At 41.4% G+C, this 16762-nt stretch overlaps 1 protein-coding gene across 1 annotated transcript in view; it reads right to left on the bottom strand.

Moving 5' to 3' along the window:
* si:ch211-57n23.4 (immunoglobulin superfamily DCC subclass member 3) overlaps nt 1-15732 on the bottom strand; it is a 32577-nt gene extending 16845 nt beyond the window's left edge. Inside the window, exons 1-6 of the mRNA XM_044335830.1 lie at nt 15690-15732; nt 5670-5975; nt 3068-3212; nt 2426-2556; nt 2042-2179; nt 1780-1938 (exon numbers count right to left, since the gene is read on the bottom strand). Of these exons, the coding sequence (XP_044191765.1) occupies nt 1780-1938; nt 2042-2179; nt 2426-2556; nt 3068-3212; nt 5670-5975; nt 15690-15732 (922 nt within the window). The remainder of the gene's footprint in view (nt 1-1779; nt 1939-2041; nt 2180-2425; nt 2557-3067; nt 3213-5669; nt 5976-15689) is intronic.
* Nucleotides 15733-16762: the final 1030 nt, after the last annotated feature.

Here is a 16762-nt window from a genome sequence, read left to right as displayed (position 1 = left end):
AAAGCTAATGACAGTGAGAAATATGAGTGGGCTGAGTGTATGGACATGTGCAGGGTGATGGATGAGTCCACGTCATTGAGGGCCCTCCACCCCCCTCATTCCCCGGACACACACACACACACACACACACCCAGCTGGACACTGGTGTCAGTGCTTAATTGTTAGAAAGGAACTGGGAGGGGTGTGTGCGTGTGTCTGTGTGTGTGTGTGCGTGGTGGAGGAAGGGAGGGTCTCACACCAATAGTGTCACCATACACCATACAGCAGGCCCAAGCTCCCAGCCTCCACCCCCACTAAACAGCTAGGGGCAAAGGTGAGAAGAAAGGGTGGAGCTTTGCTATTGACCCTTTCCCTCCCCTCCCCTCACTGCCACTGCACAGTTAATATGGTCAAGTGCACACACACACACACACACACAGACATGGAAGTCTAATGAAGAACTGGCCATTTTTAAGTCATTAAACAAAGGCTACAACAATGGCTGCATGTTTGCTGGAGAAGATGAATCTGTTCAGTTGGTCAGTTTACAGAATCACAACAGTATGCCAATTGTATGACAATTATTGTATGTTTATATGTAATTTAAAGTGGTTTGTGTATCTTCATACAACCCTCCCTTCCCTGCCACCATGAACTGCACTGTATTTTGATATTAAAGGAGCAGTCCAACATTTGAGAAGTATGCTTGTTTGTCTGTCTCGCCCAGACTCAGATGAGAATATGGTATCAATTTCATCTCTGTGTGTCCAGTACAGAGACAGGTCTATGATTGGACATTTTAGCCTCACTGAGCACATATACTGCAGGTAGAAACTGCCTAGCTTTGTTCCAATCTCAGTGATTTGCTCACATCCAAGTCTTGAACAGCAACATAGTAAGAGATGCTGGGTGCAGTGAATGCATACAACATTTTAATGGTGTTTTTGTCAAGTTTGAGTACTTGTAAATTTGAACAAAGACCAGGTGACTTTGGTTGCAGGCTATTGGTAAATAACTTCACTAGCACCCAAAGAACATAACAATGTACGCTAGACAGCTTTAAGCTGAGACCACTTCTTCATTCACTCATCCACTATTTCCTACATAACAGACACTCAGTAGTTGACTCTACAGTGAGCAGTAAATCAGACACCTATGGATCATCATCACTGTGTCACACATGTAATTTTCTGATCTATAAAATGTGATGCATTGCATTGTGGGATTGTTGGCAGAGAGCCATGGACACTACTAGTTTTGAAGGCACTCAAACAAAATGGTGGACAGTAAACTGCAGCAATAACAACCTTGATGTTCTTGGAAAGAGTATTTTTCAACCAGACGAAACAAATGACAAATTACATCTTTCTCTGTACTCAGATATAGCTAGCATTGAGGACACAGTGTTTGTGGAATTTGGAGTTTTAACGACCTGAAGACAGGTTTACATTCTTCATTTGCTCACATGGTGGGTTTTTTTTATGGCTAATTCTGTTATCTCTCTGTCTCAGTATTGTTGTTTTTAGGCAATGACTTAAATCTAAATCATCAAACCTATGATGATCTTCTTGTCTGATGTAGATTTGATAGCAAAGAAGCGTATTTGAAACCTTTTGGATTGTTCCTGTAATGTTTCATGAATGAAATATAATTATTAACAGTTGTTGACCTAATGGTTGTCTTTGGAGGTGATCAATACAAAAATCAGTGAACAACACTGAGGACAACACTGAGGATCTCTGGGCCAGTAGAGAGCAAGGTGCGTTGCTCATGGAAACCTCAGCAGTAGTTTGTACTGACCTTGTACCACAAGTCTGCCGAGCGCAGTACGTCTCATCCTGGTGCCGGGCCGGTTGGCAGCACACACATATACACCTGAGTGCTGCAGAGACACATCTGAGATCATCAGGTTCCCCGTCCCAAGAACCTGGATACCCTCCACCCCAATGGAGCGGCCGTCTGATGGAGAGAAAACACATAAGTTGTGAAATAAAAGTTTTATGAGGATGTAAGCTTAAGACTTTCCTATCATATGCATTCTATTAGAAGGTTCCAGTGGTACCTAGCCTGCTCCAGGAAACAATGGGTCTTGGGTTTCCTGTGGCGATGCACTCTAAGATGGCTGTCTGATGGACAGTGATGGTCAAATTCTGGGGTCCTGACAGGATGGCTGGCTCCTTGTAGATTCTGGAAGCTCCACCTGGAAGGATGAAGGAAGAGTGAATATGGATGTTTTGAGGAACTGGGCAGCTGCTGTAGTTAAGTGGACTGTACTGTGGCAAATTACTTCTAAAAGTACACGGACACAGTCCATATATTCTTGCATACAGGCGTGTATAATGCTAGATGATAGATGCTAGCTAGTCCCAGAGGGAACAGAGCTGCTAACTTTTGTTCATTCCCAGAGGTTTCTCAACTACATTGTATGTTACATGCATCTACCTACCGGTGACGTTGAGCACAGCCTCGTGGCTGTAGCGAGTGTTGGCGATATTGGTGGCGACACAGCGGAAAACTCCTGCATCCACCTGCCTCACACCTGTCACCTGGAGGATCCCCATTGGCAGGAGAGTGTACCTGGACATGGAGGGGAGGGCAGGGTGCAGGTGAGGCACTGAGCATCATAGGCAGTGACTTTAGGCATGACAAAAACTCTTATCTGGTTTATGTGAAAATTAAGACAGAAAGTTTGCAAATATAAACTATACAGTGATTACAGTTCGTTTTCTACAGATAACAAATAGTATAACTTAGTGTACTAATCTTATCAAATGCTCACCCCATGTAGGCTTAAAAATAATATTTTGACAAAAACATGAAATAATTGTGGCGGCATTTCAGTACTAACTAGAGGAAAATATCAATCCATAGTAGAAAATGTCACTTTTTGTAATGTATGATACAAGTTAACCAGAGGAAACCTCTGTACATCAAAAACACATCAAAATCAAAAGAATGCTCTTACATCATAAATTTGGAAAGAAGTGGATTGATGAAATATAGACATAAATTGAATATATATTTGTGTAGACTGTGTGCAGTCTAAGTTAATTGTACTACACTCTAGTGTATGTGTGTATGGTGTTACCTGTTGTCATTGGTGCTAAGTGGTACTCTGTCTTTCTCCCAGGTGATGTTGGCCTCAGGGACTCCATTGATCTGACACTGGAAGCGAGCAACACTTCCCTCATCCACCGACATGGACACTGGGTGTGTATGGAACTTAGGAAGAGCTGAGGAGGAAACCACACAATGCTCAGCCTTCATCAGAAAAATGCTGGATATGGATATGAATTTGAAACAAGGAGGGGGGACTGAACAGTTGTATTATGTCTTCTGTGTCTCTGAAAGAGTTTTGTCAAGTCTGAGGAAATAACCCTCATGATGTCACAGTGATGTCATCAGGATTATCTCATCCTGAGTACAAATTTATTACAGAACACCTGTGTTACAAACTGGAGGTGTGGAGTTTGAAAGTGAGAGAGTCTGATGAAAAGCTGCTTTTGGTTGCATTATGGGAAATGTAGGATGCAATGTTTAGGAGCTTGACCCATACAAGAGATTCAGGATCTCTCAGCCTCTGCTGCACAGATTATGACCATTCTTTTAAAATCTGTGTCTTGTGATGGAGTATCACTTTAATATAAACTGTTTGGATAGTATAGCTGGCTAAGCTGTTTACTCAAAATAGCTGTTTTCATTGTCAGGGAGCAAAAACTTGAAACACAAAGTGACAATCAGAAATCAGTTTAGTAGTCGGTGTGCTCATTTAGCAATCTGTGCACATGGATTTTCACATATTTTTATTTCTACCATGTGACTCCGGAGGGGCTCAGCAAATTAGAGAGTAGCATATAACTCATCAGGTAATATTACCATGTGAGTTGTTGCATTTTATTTAAACTTTTTGTACATTAGCTGCTGGTCAGTGTAGTATAGACTATAAACAGATCTGATTTACAATCTGTTTCATAATTATATGTAGCCTTCGTCTTACTTTGTATGTCTTACAGTATAATGACAGTATTCATGACAGTTTAATCATACTTTGTCCTGTATTCAAAAGTTAAATGTGGCATAAGTCCTACTGAGAGTTCGGAATAGCCTAAATTAGTATTGCCACTTCAAAGACATCCACTCATTCATGTACACACACACACACACGCACACACACACACACACACACATACATTCCTTATAACCTGGTGGCCATAATCAATAAGGGTATACAATAGAGGAGGGGTTTGCTAATCAAATGAGAGAGCATCACCATGGCAACTCATTGCATTGAAGTAAGACCACCTCAAGATAGCCATAATTCTCCTGGATTACACATAAACCCCTGGTTTTATTGGTATGGCTGAAGTAGTGGGGGTGGGGAGTAGAAGGTGTGTGTGTCCAGTACGATGTGCAGTACTGTACATGCAGCATAATTGATGGGTTTTCCATAATGAAAAGCTGGGATGTTTTGGTGAGGGGCCTGTTCCCTGTGACAACACAAAGGATCAAAGTGTCTGAGGGGGGTTTGGGTTGCCAGGTATGATGCAGAGGTGTTCACCATGTGAAGCATCATTTATAACAGAGACTATGGGATATTTTGACAGAGGAAAGGCAACATGTGGTGGCTTTCTGTGGGCTGGTCTCTGCTCCCTGTGCAGGTTTGGGATTACAGCCTGTGGGTAATGCAATAATATGGATATTAAAATGCCTGAGGAAATGATGTTTGTTATCTTCAAGTGAGGAGGGCAGTGCTGGAGTGTGTCTTCACCTCTAAATCACTTTCATGAGGGTCCGTTATTATGTGATTATCTGTGACATATAAACAGCTTCATCAAATGCTCATTATATACACTAAAAGTTTTGAGGTAATTATGTTTTATTAGAATTTGGATTTTGTTATTATAGTTTTGTCCATCATTCCACATTAAACAGAGAAGGACAATTCTTTTCTTACATTGCTATCTGGGAAATGTGATGTAAAAGTCCACTGTGATTGCAAATAAATTAAAAAATCTTTTTCGGTTCTGTTACTCTAAATGAAAAACCAATTTAAAGCTTTATGCTCTTGTAAGATTGTAATCTAACCAAAAAATGGAGACTAGTCTGCCCTATTTCATCTTACCAGTCATAACAGCCTGTGCTATCTTTTTTTTTTTAAAGTAAACTAGTTATCTGGGCTTCTGGCCTTCAAGATCATTACAATCAGGGTTGTAGCTATTGTTGCAATTTGACAACTTGTATGCCAATGATTATTCAAGTTATAAATTCGGGTTTTCTCCACCAGCATTTGGCTGACACTATGGACACTAAAGTATATCAGTATTACAGGGCTGTGACAGGGAATTCTGATTTACAGAAAATATAATTTAACAGTTAACTCAACAATGAATATGAAGAATCCAAATAAGAACATATGTTTGATTTTGGTGTCTGGTCAAAACTTTGCACTTCATGACCTCAAAATGATCTTAAATTTAAGATCAATCTACTAATTATGAGTTCTGTATCTCCATATTTTATCAATGTATCTGTAGGGAGTGATGTTGTGGTAGTGAAGTGCAGTCATTTGTTCTGTGAGAAACTTGCTCTTCTCATTAGGGAAAAAGACAATCAGTGTTTATACTGTTATGAAGAGCATGCACACATAGATTTCAACAGTTCTGTGTTGTGTTACACTGTCAAACACTTACATGCCAAATAGACTTTGGCCTTGCGGCTGACCAGCATGCCATAGCGATTCTGGGCGGCACAGTCGTACTCGCCCATATCCGCATCACTCCCCTCTCTGCGTTTCTGGAAGCTCTGGATGAACAGCGTGCCATTCGCCAACACCTGAACCCGCGGACTGGTGGGTAAAGGCACGCCATTTTTACGCCACGTAACCATGATCGGTTCTTCGCCCTGCACCCGACAGTCCAGCATGAGTGGGCGATCCCTCACTGCAATCACATCACTGGGCTCCAGCAGGAAAGACAGCTCTGAGGCCAGGCAGCCACCTGGAGACAAAAAGAGAGAAAAACTGCTCATCAGAAAGGCTGTATGACTACTGGTTTGCTTAAAGTTATAACTCATGGTACAATCCAGAGGAATATTCAAACTCAGAAAATGTAATCAGGCTTATGTAACTCAATAAAACCATCTTGACAAGAGGCTCAATAAAGGTCCAGACATACTGTGTGTATCTCTACAAATTGAAATAAATTTCTGTGATAGGAACACCTCTAACTCTGACTCGTGCATCATGATGCTTCTTCAAAACAGCAAGAAAATAATACTCATGGTGAATGTGTTTTATAGTCAAAATGTATTTTAGAAAGAGATCTGTAACCTTTTTGGTCATCATATTGGGAAAGGTACTGGGTCTGAAATATAACAGGCCCTCAGAGAACTTAATTACAATTTGGAACTAAGAGGAGTTTCTGTATTTTTTTCAGTATTTTCAGGAAAGTTCAGAAACATTGGTTGTAAAGGACTTCAGACTGAATACAACATACATTTTAGAGGGTGCACGGCTGCATTTAGGGTCAGTGGAAAGATGCAAGTGGATGCATACAGATACAGTGAACACTCATGTTTATTCCAAAGTATGACTGTAATTGAACAGTGAGCGACAAGAGGAAAAGGGAGAGGAACTGGAGGAAAATGATGGAAAGAACTGGACTACTAGGTAAGTTTTGAGATCAGTCAGAATGTTTGAACTATCTGTCACACAAAGAAAGCACTCCATAGCAGCACAAAGGGCAGTTTTATTGTTATGAAGAAAAACTATAACATTGTTCTGTGTACCACAAGTGTTGCTGGAGTTATGACCTCTGCAATTGAAATTGACCCATGGAAAACCTAGCCTCAGTCGATGAATACATTTTTTTTTTTTAAAAAGAGACCTGAACTGAAAGGGACATAAGAACAGTCTAATATTAGACTGATATACTAATACACAGACCTGAGACCTGCAGCAATACATTCATTGGCTAGTTCATTAGTTCATTGGCTCTTTGCTGCTAATAAACCTGGACTGCACAGCCCAGCTTCCAAAATAACAAATTCAACAAATCCAAAAGAATAGTCATATGAAACCATGAGAAGTTCTTGCATTAACATGGAATGACTTGTATGTGGGAAAGCAACCTTGAACTGCAGGAGTGTTTTGTATAAAGACATGGGAAAATGATGGTGGATCATATAAAATTCAATCTATTTTTCATCTCAAACCCACAAACATTCCATGGTTCCAAGGACAACAGCACAGGGGGAGACTTCTTTGTCTGACGCCAAGCCTCAGGGAACCCTACCCGGCTCACCCACAAAACTTCACTCAACACCAAAAACCATCTCATTTGTTTGATGGTGCATTTGGTTTTGTGGCCTATAACGCTTTTACTGAAGACGGCCCACAATAGTGATGAATGCCAGCAAGCCATCCAGCCAGAGAGGGCAACAACAATACTAGAGCCGGGGAGGAGAACACTGGCAAGGGTTGCTGGGGTCAAGTTAGGAGAGCCTGTATAGAACCAGGGACCAATTGTAACAATAGTGTTGTGACTATGCTTATTTGCACCCAACCCCCAGTAACCTCTGTAAAAACTCCCAACAGCCACCATGCACCCAATTGCACCATCTGCCCCTTCTTATGCATCCCCTCCACCCCTCCCGTCCCTTCTCGTCCTTTCAGATCCATCTCTGAGGTGACTTTCCCATGCCACCAGATCTCTCCACCTCACCCTTGTCCCCTCTCCTCTGTGACCTTCCCCATTTTCTTTCAGCCATTTTTGGTGTTAATGCCCTCATATGCAAAGAGCCTTGAACCCTTGGAATAGCCGCTGTCTCATTCCCAGCTGTGAAACCACAATAATGGCAGTCTGGACTTGAACCTGCACTATGCCTTATCAATGTCACTATGGAGTCTTGCATCTGTTCAACCAAATTTACCCATCCCCTCAACTCAGTTGTGAGCTATACCATAGCCTTTATTGTTGTCCAGACACCATCACACATCACATCCCACACACAGCAGCTTGCAGCTGAACTTGACTTTGGAAAAGTTTCAGTCATCCTGTGTATTTCCCAGTGAAGTTAATTTCCACCGTGAAGGCCACTTAATACTGTTTGCCTGTGGTGGCCTGTGGTGGCCTGTGTTGAACATTCTCATCAGTGCACATTTATACATTAATTTTATTCTATTTTTTGTTATGTTCCTAATAAATGGCTTACCCCAAACTGTTATCCTGCAGGCACTTCAACTGGCCCTTTAAAAATGTCATCACTCTCCACCTTGCCCTACATCTGCACATGCCAGTGAATATGGATAAAATATCCTCCACAGCAGTTACGTTCAACATACTTGATTTCTGTGGAAGATTCTGTCAACTTTTTTGGATGTGAGCATGTTGATGACTCTTTGACAAAGTAACTGATGAAGTGGCTGGCTCTGAGGTTTTATCGCAGGCCATCAGATTATAGTTTGTCACTTATAAAATACAGCCATAGAGTTTACCCACAGCCTGCAGATACAGCAGAGCTGTTCCCCCCTCCTTGTGATCTCTGCCATTGGCTTTACTGATGTATCATATCAATTAATGAGCATCTGCCCCCCTTCTAATGGTAGATTTCCCATCCAGCAGATGTAGCCAGCAGAGAGGATTGCGGGTCTACTGGTCAGCTGTGCCTGGATGGACTGATAGAGCCCTGCAACCTCCCCCCCCCGAGCCTCTCATCCCTCAGGGATGGTGATGAAATTCAGGGCTCCCATGGGGGGACTTGCATTGCATTCTGTGGCCACGGTTATTGAACACATGGCGCTGCAACCTGCAAGGCCTAAAGCGCCAGTGTTAATCTCTGATGCAGGAGAGTGTATGAGTGTTATGGAGAGAGGCTGAGTAGCAGTTATGGTGAGTGAGGTGTACATAAAGAAGGTTATGTCATAGCAAGACTCTTTGAGGTTATTGGTTCATAGATCACAAATGCAGTTAGACACCACATTTCAGCACCAGGTTTCTACTTGATAATCAGCATCACACTGTCTATATATTAACTTCTAATGACTGCTATAGATGCAGAGTAGGGGTTTCTGGCACAACTTCACCTACTTCCAAGGTGTACAGAGAAGGGAAAGAAGTCAAAGAGGTCAAAACTCTAGCAACACTTGTAGTTTAAAACAACTTTATTGTTTGGTCAAACAATAGAGTTGTTCTTTATACTACAAGTGTTGCTGGAGTTTTGACCTCTTTGACTTCTAATGACTGCTATATAGTATATCCATTATAAAACATTCTTTTAGATGAATGCCAAGTCTTAACTAAGACCTAATACCAGTGAAAAATACTGCAACGTAAGCTAAAGTTGGCTAGTGTACAGGCAAAGTAAGGTAAAGTAATGCTACCTAAGGTAATTAAGGTAACTTAAGGTGTCATAAGGCAATGTAGCGCAAAGTATTGTAACTTAAAGGGAAACTGCGATACTTTTCAACCTGGACCCTAATTTCCCATCATTTTGTATCTGAGTGACTAATGGGGACAACAATTTTTCTCAGCCATATTCCATTGTATGTTTTCATTACACATCCTCATCTAGGAAAAACAAACTGATCTGTGTTGCTGCAGTGTTTGGTTGGAATGAAAATCTAAAGGCTTGTGTGCTAAGAGCGTCTATATAGGAGGGCCAGGGGGTTATATGATCATATACTATCCTACGGTTTGGTATGGGTGGTAAAGCTAAACCCTGTCACTAGAGAGCTATAATATGTTCTGAGTTACCAGTTTATAATAAGGGATACCAACAATCTAATGTACTCCAATACAACAGTAGTGCAATAAATCCTATCTTTGTGGTACTTATAATGTTGTTCTTGTTGACATTGTATCAGTGAAGTGTTTTTTTTTAGGGTTGGGTGGACAAAATATTAGAAACATGTTTCAAAGCACAGCTTCAGAAAGGACAATGTTGAATCAACACCACTGTCAACAAAAAGTAAAAAAGATAAGTTTCATAAAGGTAGTATTTGTTGCAGAGCTGTTGTATTGGATTGTATTACATTGTAAAGGTGAATCAAATAAAATACTCAATAGTGCTTTTGAGCTAACCTCTGAGATTTGTGCCTTCACACACTGGCATTGGCATAGAATCAATCCCTTGCCTTGTTTCCAGATTGAAGCTTCAAATCCAGAGAGACTGAGCATCAAGGTGGATGAGGGGTGATTACCTGTTATAACAGTGTCGAGACTAAAGGATGTTAGACAACAACCTTTAAGGCAACTCCAGACTGCAAGACTTAAATATACTCTGTGCAAGTTCCAACAAGCTGAATCTGCATGGGGTATGATTAAGTGCATAGCATTCAAGATTGGACCGTTTTCAATATAGTGGTAGGACCATAATGAGATTTTTTTAAGGGAGGGGGTTGTCCAGCAACCCCCACACTAGCACCCTGTGCCTGTAACCCCGAGCCCCTCAGGGGTCATGAGAGAGTCAGAGGCGAGGAGGATGGATGTGTAGATGAGGGTGGGGGGCAGCTTGTGTCCATCCAGAGGTACTCCTGCAGCTCCCCAGCCCTCCACTGCTATTGTTTAGCAGACTGTTGCCCCTGAACTTCACAGATTTCTGTCCACCCCCTCATAAAAAAGGGACAGAGAAAGAGAAGCATTCACAAATCCTGGGATAAGGCAGCAGGGATAAGGTACGCATACACAAATCCTTTCATCAGTGTCTTTTCCTTTCTCCACTCTCCCCTTTAGACATTTCAGATTGAAAGGCAGCGTTGGGGGGCTGCATGGATTTCAGCTCGGAATGAGAAGTAGAATGAAACTGAGAAATGTTAGGGTTGGGAATAAAGTTTAAGCTGTAAGGGTTATCCTGGAGCTTATTTTATGGATTCACAAATCTGCAGACATAATAAACAAATATTTGATAATTGATTTAAACATTAGCAAATCAGAGCACATTAAACATTGCAGCATATGCGGTAAATATTATGTACCAATACTGGCCTTCTTTGCGTTCCCTGACTTCTTCCTCTCTGTTTCAGAAAGGGGAGCAGCTTAAACAGTGAATGTGCAGTTGAAGGTCTGGGCTGGAAGAATGGAATGACTGGGCAGACATGAAACCCATCGCCCCGGGGCTTTCTTCTTTGTCCTCCTAATGGGAGTTAAACTCTCCTTGCTAAGAGGCGGAAAGCTCTTTCCACTGTGTTACTTTAACATGCTATTGTAGATGCTGTGGGGGGTCTGCCTGGGTCTTTTGTTTAAGCCAACTGATGGTCATTTACTGGGTGTCTTATGCCAAGTTCAATGTTTATCTCAGAAATGAACAGAGATAAAACTCAGAGTGCAGTTTTAACAGATAACAGGCAAAATTTTATGACAACTCTTTCTGTTATATCTTTTTTCAACAATTGAATGAAGCACAGAGTGGTCAAAAGTAGTATTTCAATTCAGTTTTTGCAAGTCTTTGCATACTACTGTACTGGCAATATGACACCTGAGTTTTGGTACTGATACCAAAACAATCCTATTTAGATGCCTTACTTTGAGAAATATAAACCCGTTTTCTTTTTTGTCATTTTAGAAGCCAAACTTTGATCAGGAATTATCTGATCAACCATTAAACAAGATGTTGCTTCCCAGCCTTGTTCAACATGTTCTCACTTCACTTTGTAAATAACCTGAATAAAATATGATGAGTGAAAGCCTATTTTTTTGAACAAAACAGTGATATAAGGGTTAGTGTGTTGTTCTTTATATGGCAATGTCTCTCAGTTTCCTGACCTATTGATAAGATGCTTACCTATGCATAAACTGATATTGGCCTCATGGGCCCTGGGGCCCAGTAAGTCCCATCTGCATTTGGGGCTTTATTTCTAATGGTCAGTGCAGATTTAAGAAGCCTGTCCAAAAACAGGGAGCCCCACAGCCTTGTGGATCAATAAGCAATAATGTGATGGAAAGGAGGCCTCTTTGTTTGTCCTGCAGTTTTAATCAGTGAGGTGTCAGCTCACAGAGTGGGGCAGCAACTCTTATTAGGGAAATCTCATTAAACAACAACAACAACAACAACAAAAGCCTGGCAGGGCACAACCCAGTAACATTACTGGTTAAGATGCAGGCCACATAACTGCAACATCCGTGGTTCGAATCTGGCAGTGGACCTTTGTTTCATGTTGCCCCTATTTCTCTCTCTTTTCATTTCCTGTCATCTTTGAACTGTCCCTATAAAAAAGGCATAAAATGCCCCCCCACCACCCCACTACAAAAAAACCTGGAAGGACATTCAGTCCACACAAAACACAAGCTAATAAGACACTCAGATTAGAGGGGTAAACAGCCAGGTGAGGCTGTAAATCTAACCGCTCACAGACTCTTTACTGTGCTTCTGCAACATTGGAGGAAGTACTACTGGACAAATGTGACTGTCACATAATGGGACAATAGTAGATGTAGAAGAAGTAATTATAAGTTAAAGGCTGCCATACCATTGCTGTGAATTAGATGGGACCAATTCATTTACCAATTAAAATTCAAAATGACTTCCAGATTATATGGAAATTAGGATACATAGTATCAAGTAGCTGCTGTGCTGAAAGTCCCCCTATCTGCCCATATGCAATTTAGATATATTAAACTTATCTCCAATTCTATTAAAGAACTGGATTTTATTCTTTTATTTTGTTCTCAGTCTTTTAGTGCTCAGTGCTTATTGTTGTTTTTTTTGGTGGGGATTGCTGTGTTGGTCAAGGCTGTGCTGTTCTTTTTCTTGGATGTGTTGTTAATATAGTTTGGCTGTCTGGAGGTGCAACATTTTTCTCTGTTCAGTCATGGTGGCCACTGCTGCCCTTGCTAACTTCTTCTGTTTATTCTCAGAAAATCGCCTTCATTATTTGTTCTACAACATTAAGCTTTTGTTGAAAAGTGAATTTGTCTGCAAATATTTCCAAATGAAAGTGTGATGACACGTGGCTGTGGGAGATGAACTGAAAGAAAGAATGTTTGACAGCAAAGGCTGAAATGCAAGCAGCCTTAGCCTGGAGGATAAAGTAACCATGTCTTCAAAACTGAGACTGGTGATGCTCATGGGCACTTTATAAACATATCAGCTGCTGTGTGCAGCACTGCACTGAGAGCAGGCCTGCTCCTCAGACTCAGACATCTTTTCTCAGTGCAAAATCAGAGACAATTGTCACCAAAACACCACAACATTTCCAGACATGAGCTTCATGCTCTTCTCCAGCAGCATCATGTTTCACATATTCATTCTGTCAGTCAAAGGCAGCTGCCAGTGCAACCACAGTCTGCTGAAATATCCATCTCAAACCAGCTGATGATGGTTGAAAAAGCTGCTCTTTGATGGTCCAAGAGAATGGTTGGGCCGGGACCCCCATAAGGGGTCCATGGATTAATCTAAGCGGTTGCGAGATGATAGGACAGAATAGGACAACAGAAAAAAAATCATTTCTGATAAACAAAATTGTTTTTCTTTCAAGATTTCCTCTATTTTTTGCCTTATTTTTGTGGATTACTGCATGTTATCTCCTCTTTCATTACAATGCAACATGTGTGAGGGGCCCCAGGTAGTCTTTGCTTTATTTTATGTGGTCACAAGTCAACAAAGTTGGGAACCACTGGTCTAAGATGTTATCATTTCTAAGATGATCTGGTTATATAGTGGTGTCCTGCTGGTCAAACTGTTTACAAAGCAAAATAAAACTTTCTAACCAGCACTTATTCTGAAATGTTTGCTGTTCATGCTCTTACAGTGATTACTGGGTTAGCTGCTGACCAGCTTTGGATACATTTTGAGCACATATTCATCCTGGTTGGTCAGTCACTAAGAGCTGCTCTGTAATGTTTCTACAGCCAGCTCAGCGGCTGCACTGAAGCACTTTGGATGTTTGTGCTCAAAGGCAACTCAGTGTTAGTTATGGAGAAAGAGACATTAGAATTCTAAGGTTCTACCTGAGTGGAAATAGATTTTACAAAGCATTCAATAAACCAGTTTTATACATGATCATAAAATATGTGCATTAAAGTCCACAAGGTAGTGTGCACTTGTTAACACCTCATACAGTCAGCCCTATACAGAAAGTCCCATCAACCACATGATTGTTTACATGCTTACATTGTTCAAATCCTGTTAGCATTAGCCTAAACTCTCCACAGATAGAGATGTTAGCCTTTTTTCTGCCACACTGCAGGGAATGCTGTCCACCGCAGGCCCTTTGTGTCCCCACTGTGAATTAAACCAAGGGGTGTTTCTGCTGGCCTACTCCACCGTGGACACCGTGTGTGTGTGTGTGTGTGTGTGACAGAGTGAGGAGCCCTGACAGGAGGGGGTTGTCGAGGACACGGTCATGGGCAGCTGTAGGGGGATTACCCTCTACACACATATCTTTAATAAGGTCTCAATCTGAGCGCAGACTGGGGGTAGTCTTATGGAGATGAGGGTGTGAGGGTCAGGTCACTAAAGACTGAGGACGTGGGGGGACCTATTGTGTCCATAGTCCCACCTCCATAGACTGCACCACTGATCAGGACAACCAGAGCCCTACCCCCTCCCCTAAAGGTCAGAGGTCACTGACTCTAACCCCTCACTGTGGCCTGAACTCAAGACGGAGCCTCCCACACTGTCTGCACTGCTTGCCCCCTCATGCAAAGCTTCTCTAGTTTTCTTCCTCATAAAAATTTGTGGTTGCCATCTATAACTTCTGAGGTGGTTTTGGAGGTTTATCATGTGATGAGTATAGCTGGAAACAACTTGAAAACTAGGATAAAATGACCCTCAGATTTTCAATTCTGTTTGAAATGCTCTTTTTTAAAATGTTTGGAAATATGAGTTTATGATGATATGATATGATAATGTTGATTCACTGATCAATAATTCAACCTTATCAACCATGTATATTATTTGGAGAACCCCCACCCCCACATAGATGTCCATTCAGTAGCCTCCTACTTACACTGTTTTGATGGGATGAAAGTGGCACAGTGGCCTGAGAATTTATATGGTGGTGTTAAGGCTAGAAGAACTTTCAATGGACTATAAGGTGTTTTTTTTATGTTTATTCAGCACAGTACTGTACATGAATTATGTTGGAGATTCATTTTTGACTTTGAAAATGGTCGTTTGACACAATGCTGGAAAAATAAAGTTTGTGAAAGATCCAGAGAATGTTGTAATAAGTTTATCAGATCCACAATATATATATCAAGACATTTACAGTCATTTGATATTGTGCATATTTGTGCAGAGGATCAGTGAAAATCAATTCACATCCATGTAGACATTGACAAGACCTTCCAGTCATTTGGTCTGAGTGGAATTGATCTTTCAGACCTTGTTGGTAATACCTGGATTAGCAAATGAGAACAGATGAGAAATAAGTCTGTTTCTCCAATTCACAGTTTTAATACCTTAAAATACATAGAGAGAAGACACTAATGCTGGTAGAACATAATCCTTGTTAAACTTCATGACAGCTTTTAGGGAAACACTGGGTCTTCAACAAGCATGCTGTTGTTCTGTATATAAACTGGATGATTAATAACTTAGGTGCCAAGATTTAAGTTCCAGTTAACTAAAAGTCAAAGTCAAAGCAGGTGCAGAACAGCAGGAGCTGCAGCAGCATCCTGTGCTTTGCTGACTTGGCAAAGTTCCCCCAGTTCTCATCCAGCACTCTCAAGTCAAGCTACTGAATTCAAAAGATAAACTGTACTTACTCAAACAGAATAAAGCTGCCAGGCAGGTAAGTAAGATTCTTGGTTTCATTTTGGTTATCTTCACTCCAGTCTTCTTGACGTCAAAGCTTCTTGCCCCCCAAAACCCTCAAAAATCAAAAAGATCAAAAAAGTAATCCAAATGGAAAGGTGTCTTATTCTTATTCCACCTACTATATGTCTTCTTTGGTTGATAAAGCTAAAATTTGTATTGTTATTATTAAAGCATTGCTATTCTTTAGATTCCCTGGTCCAGCGCTTGGCCCACGGAAGGCTGCTGGTCATGTCCAAAGCCACTCTGAGAATAGTGAGAGGAAGACACTTCAGCCTGGACAAAGCTCATTAGTTATTCAGCCTCATTGTTGTCAGTGAATGGACACCGATACAGCGGCTTTCACCGGCTGATGGCAGGTTGGTCTCCTATGAACCAATCGCAGCCTCGGGGTGATGGAGGGGTGGCGGCTCAGCCTGGGAGGCATAATTGATATTCATTTAAACAGAGGGCTGCTGGCCGGTCACTCTGCCCCGCCCGCCCCTGCTGCCTGATGGGCCAGCTGTGACCTGAGCTGGACACACTGCTCCCAGAAAACTGTCAGCCAGGCTGCGGGAGCAAACTCTGACCCCGAGCAGCTTTTATTCAAATAAATGACCTCTCTAGGCGGCAGTTCTATCTAAATTCACATAAAATGATTGTCTTTAAGGAAACACTCCACAGTTTGGGAGGTACAGTGTATTCTGCATTCAATAGTGACACAGATACTATAGTTCTGGCTCTACTCCAAAAATAAAAAAAACACTTCACTTTCAGGTTCAAGTGCTGACTTTCAGCTTTAAGGGTGTTAACAGAGGAGGACTTGTCGAACATTTTATACCCAGTGCCCAGTGTTCTGATTCCCAGGAAAGAAATCCATAAAGGATGATTCCGCACCTTACGATTCAGTAGTGTGTCCTTTACAGATAATATGGGTATTGAGGTCAGGATGGTGTGTGGAAGTGTAGCACATCAGACATCAGTGTTTGTGTCCTGCAATTAATATTTGCCTTTTTATTAACCATAACCACAATCTTAACCAGGTGTTGCC

The sequence above is a fragment of the Thunnus albacares genome, chromosome 19, assembly GCF_914725855.1.
Source record: "Thunnus albacares chromosome 19, fThuAlb1.1, whole genome shotgun sequence".
In the NCBI taxonomy this organism is placed as follows: domain Eukaryota; kingdom Metazoa; phylum Chordata; class Actinopteri; order Scombriformes; family Scombridae; genus Thunnus; species Thunnus albacares.
This window is presented reverse-complemented; position numbering and strand designations above follow the sequence as displayed.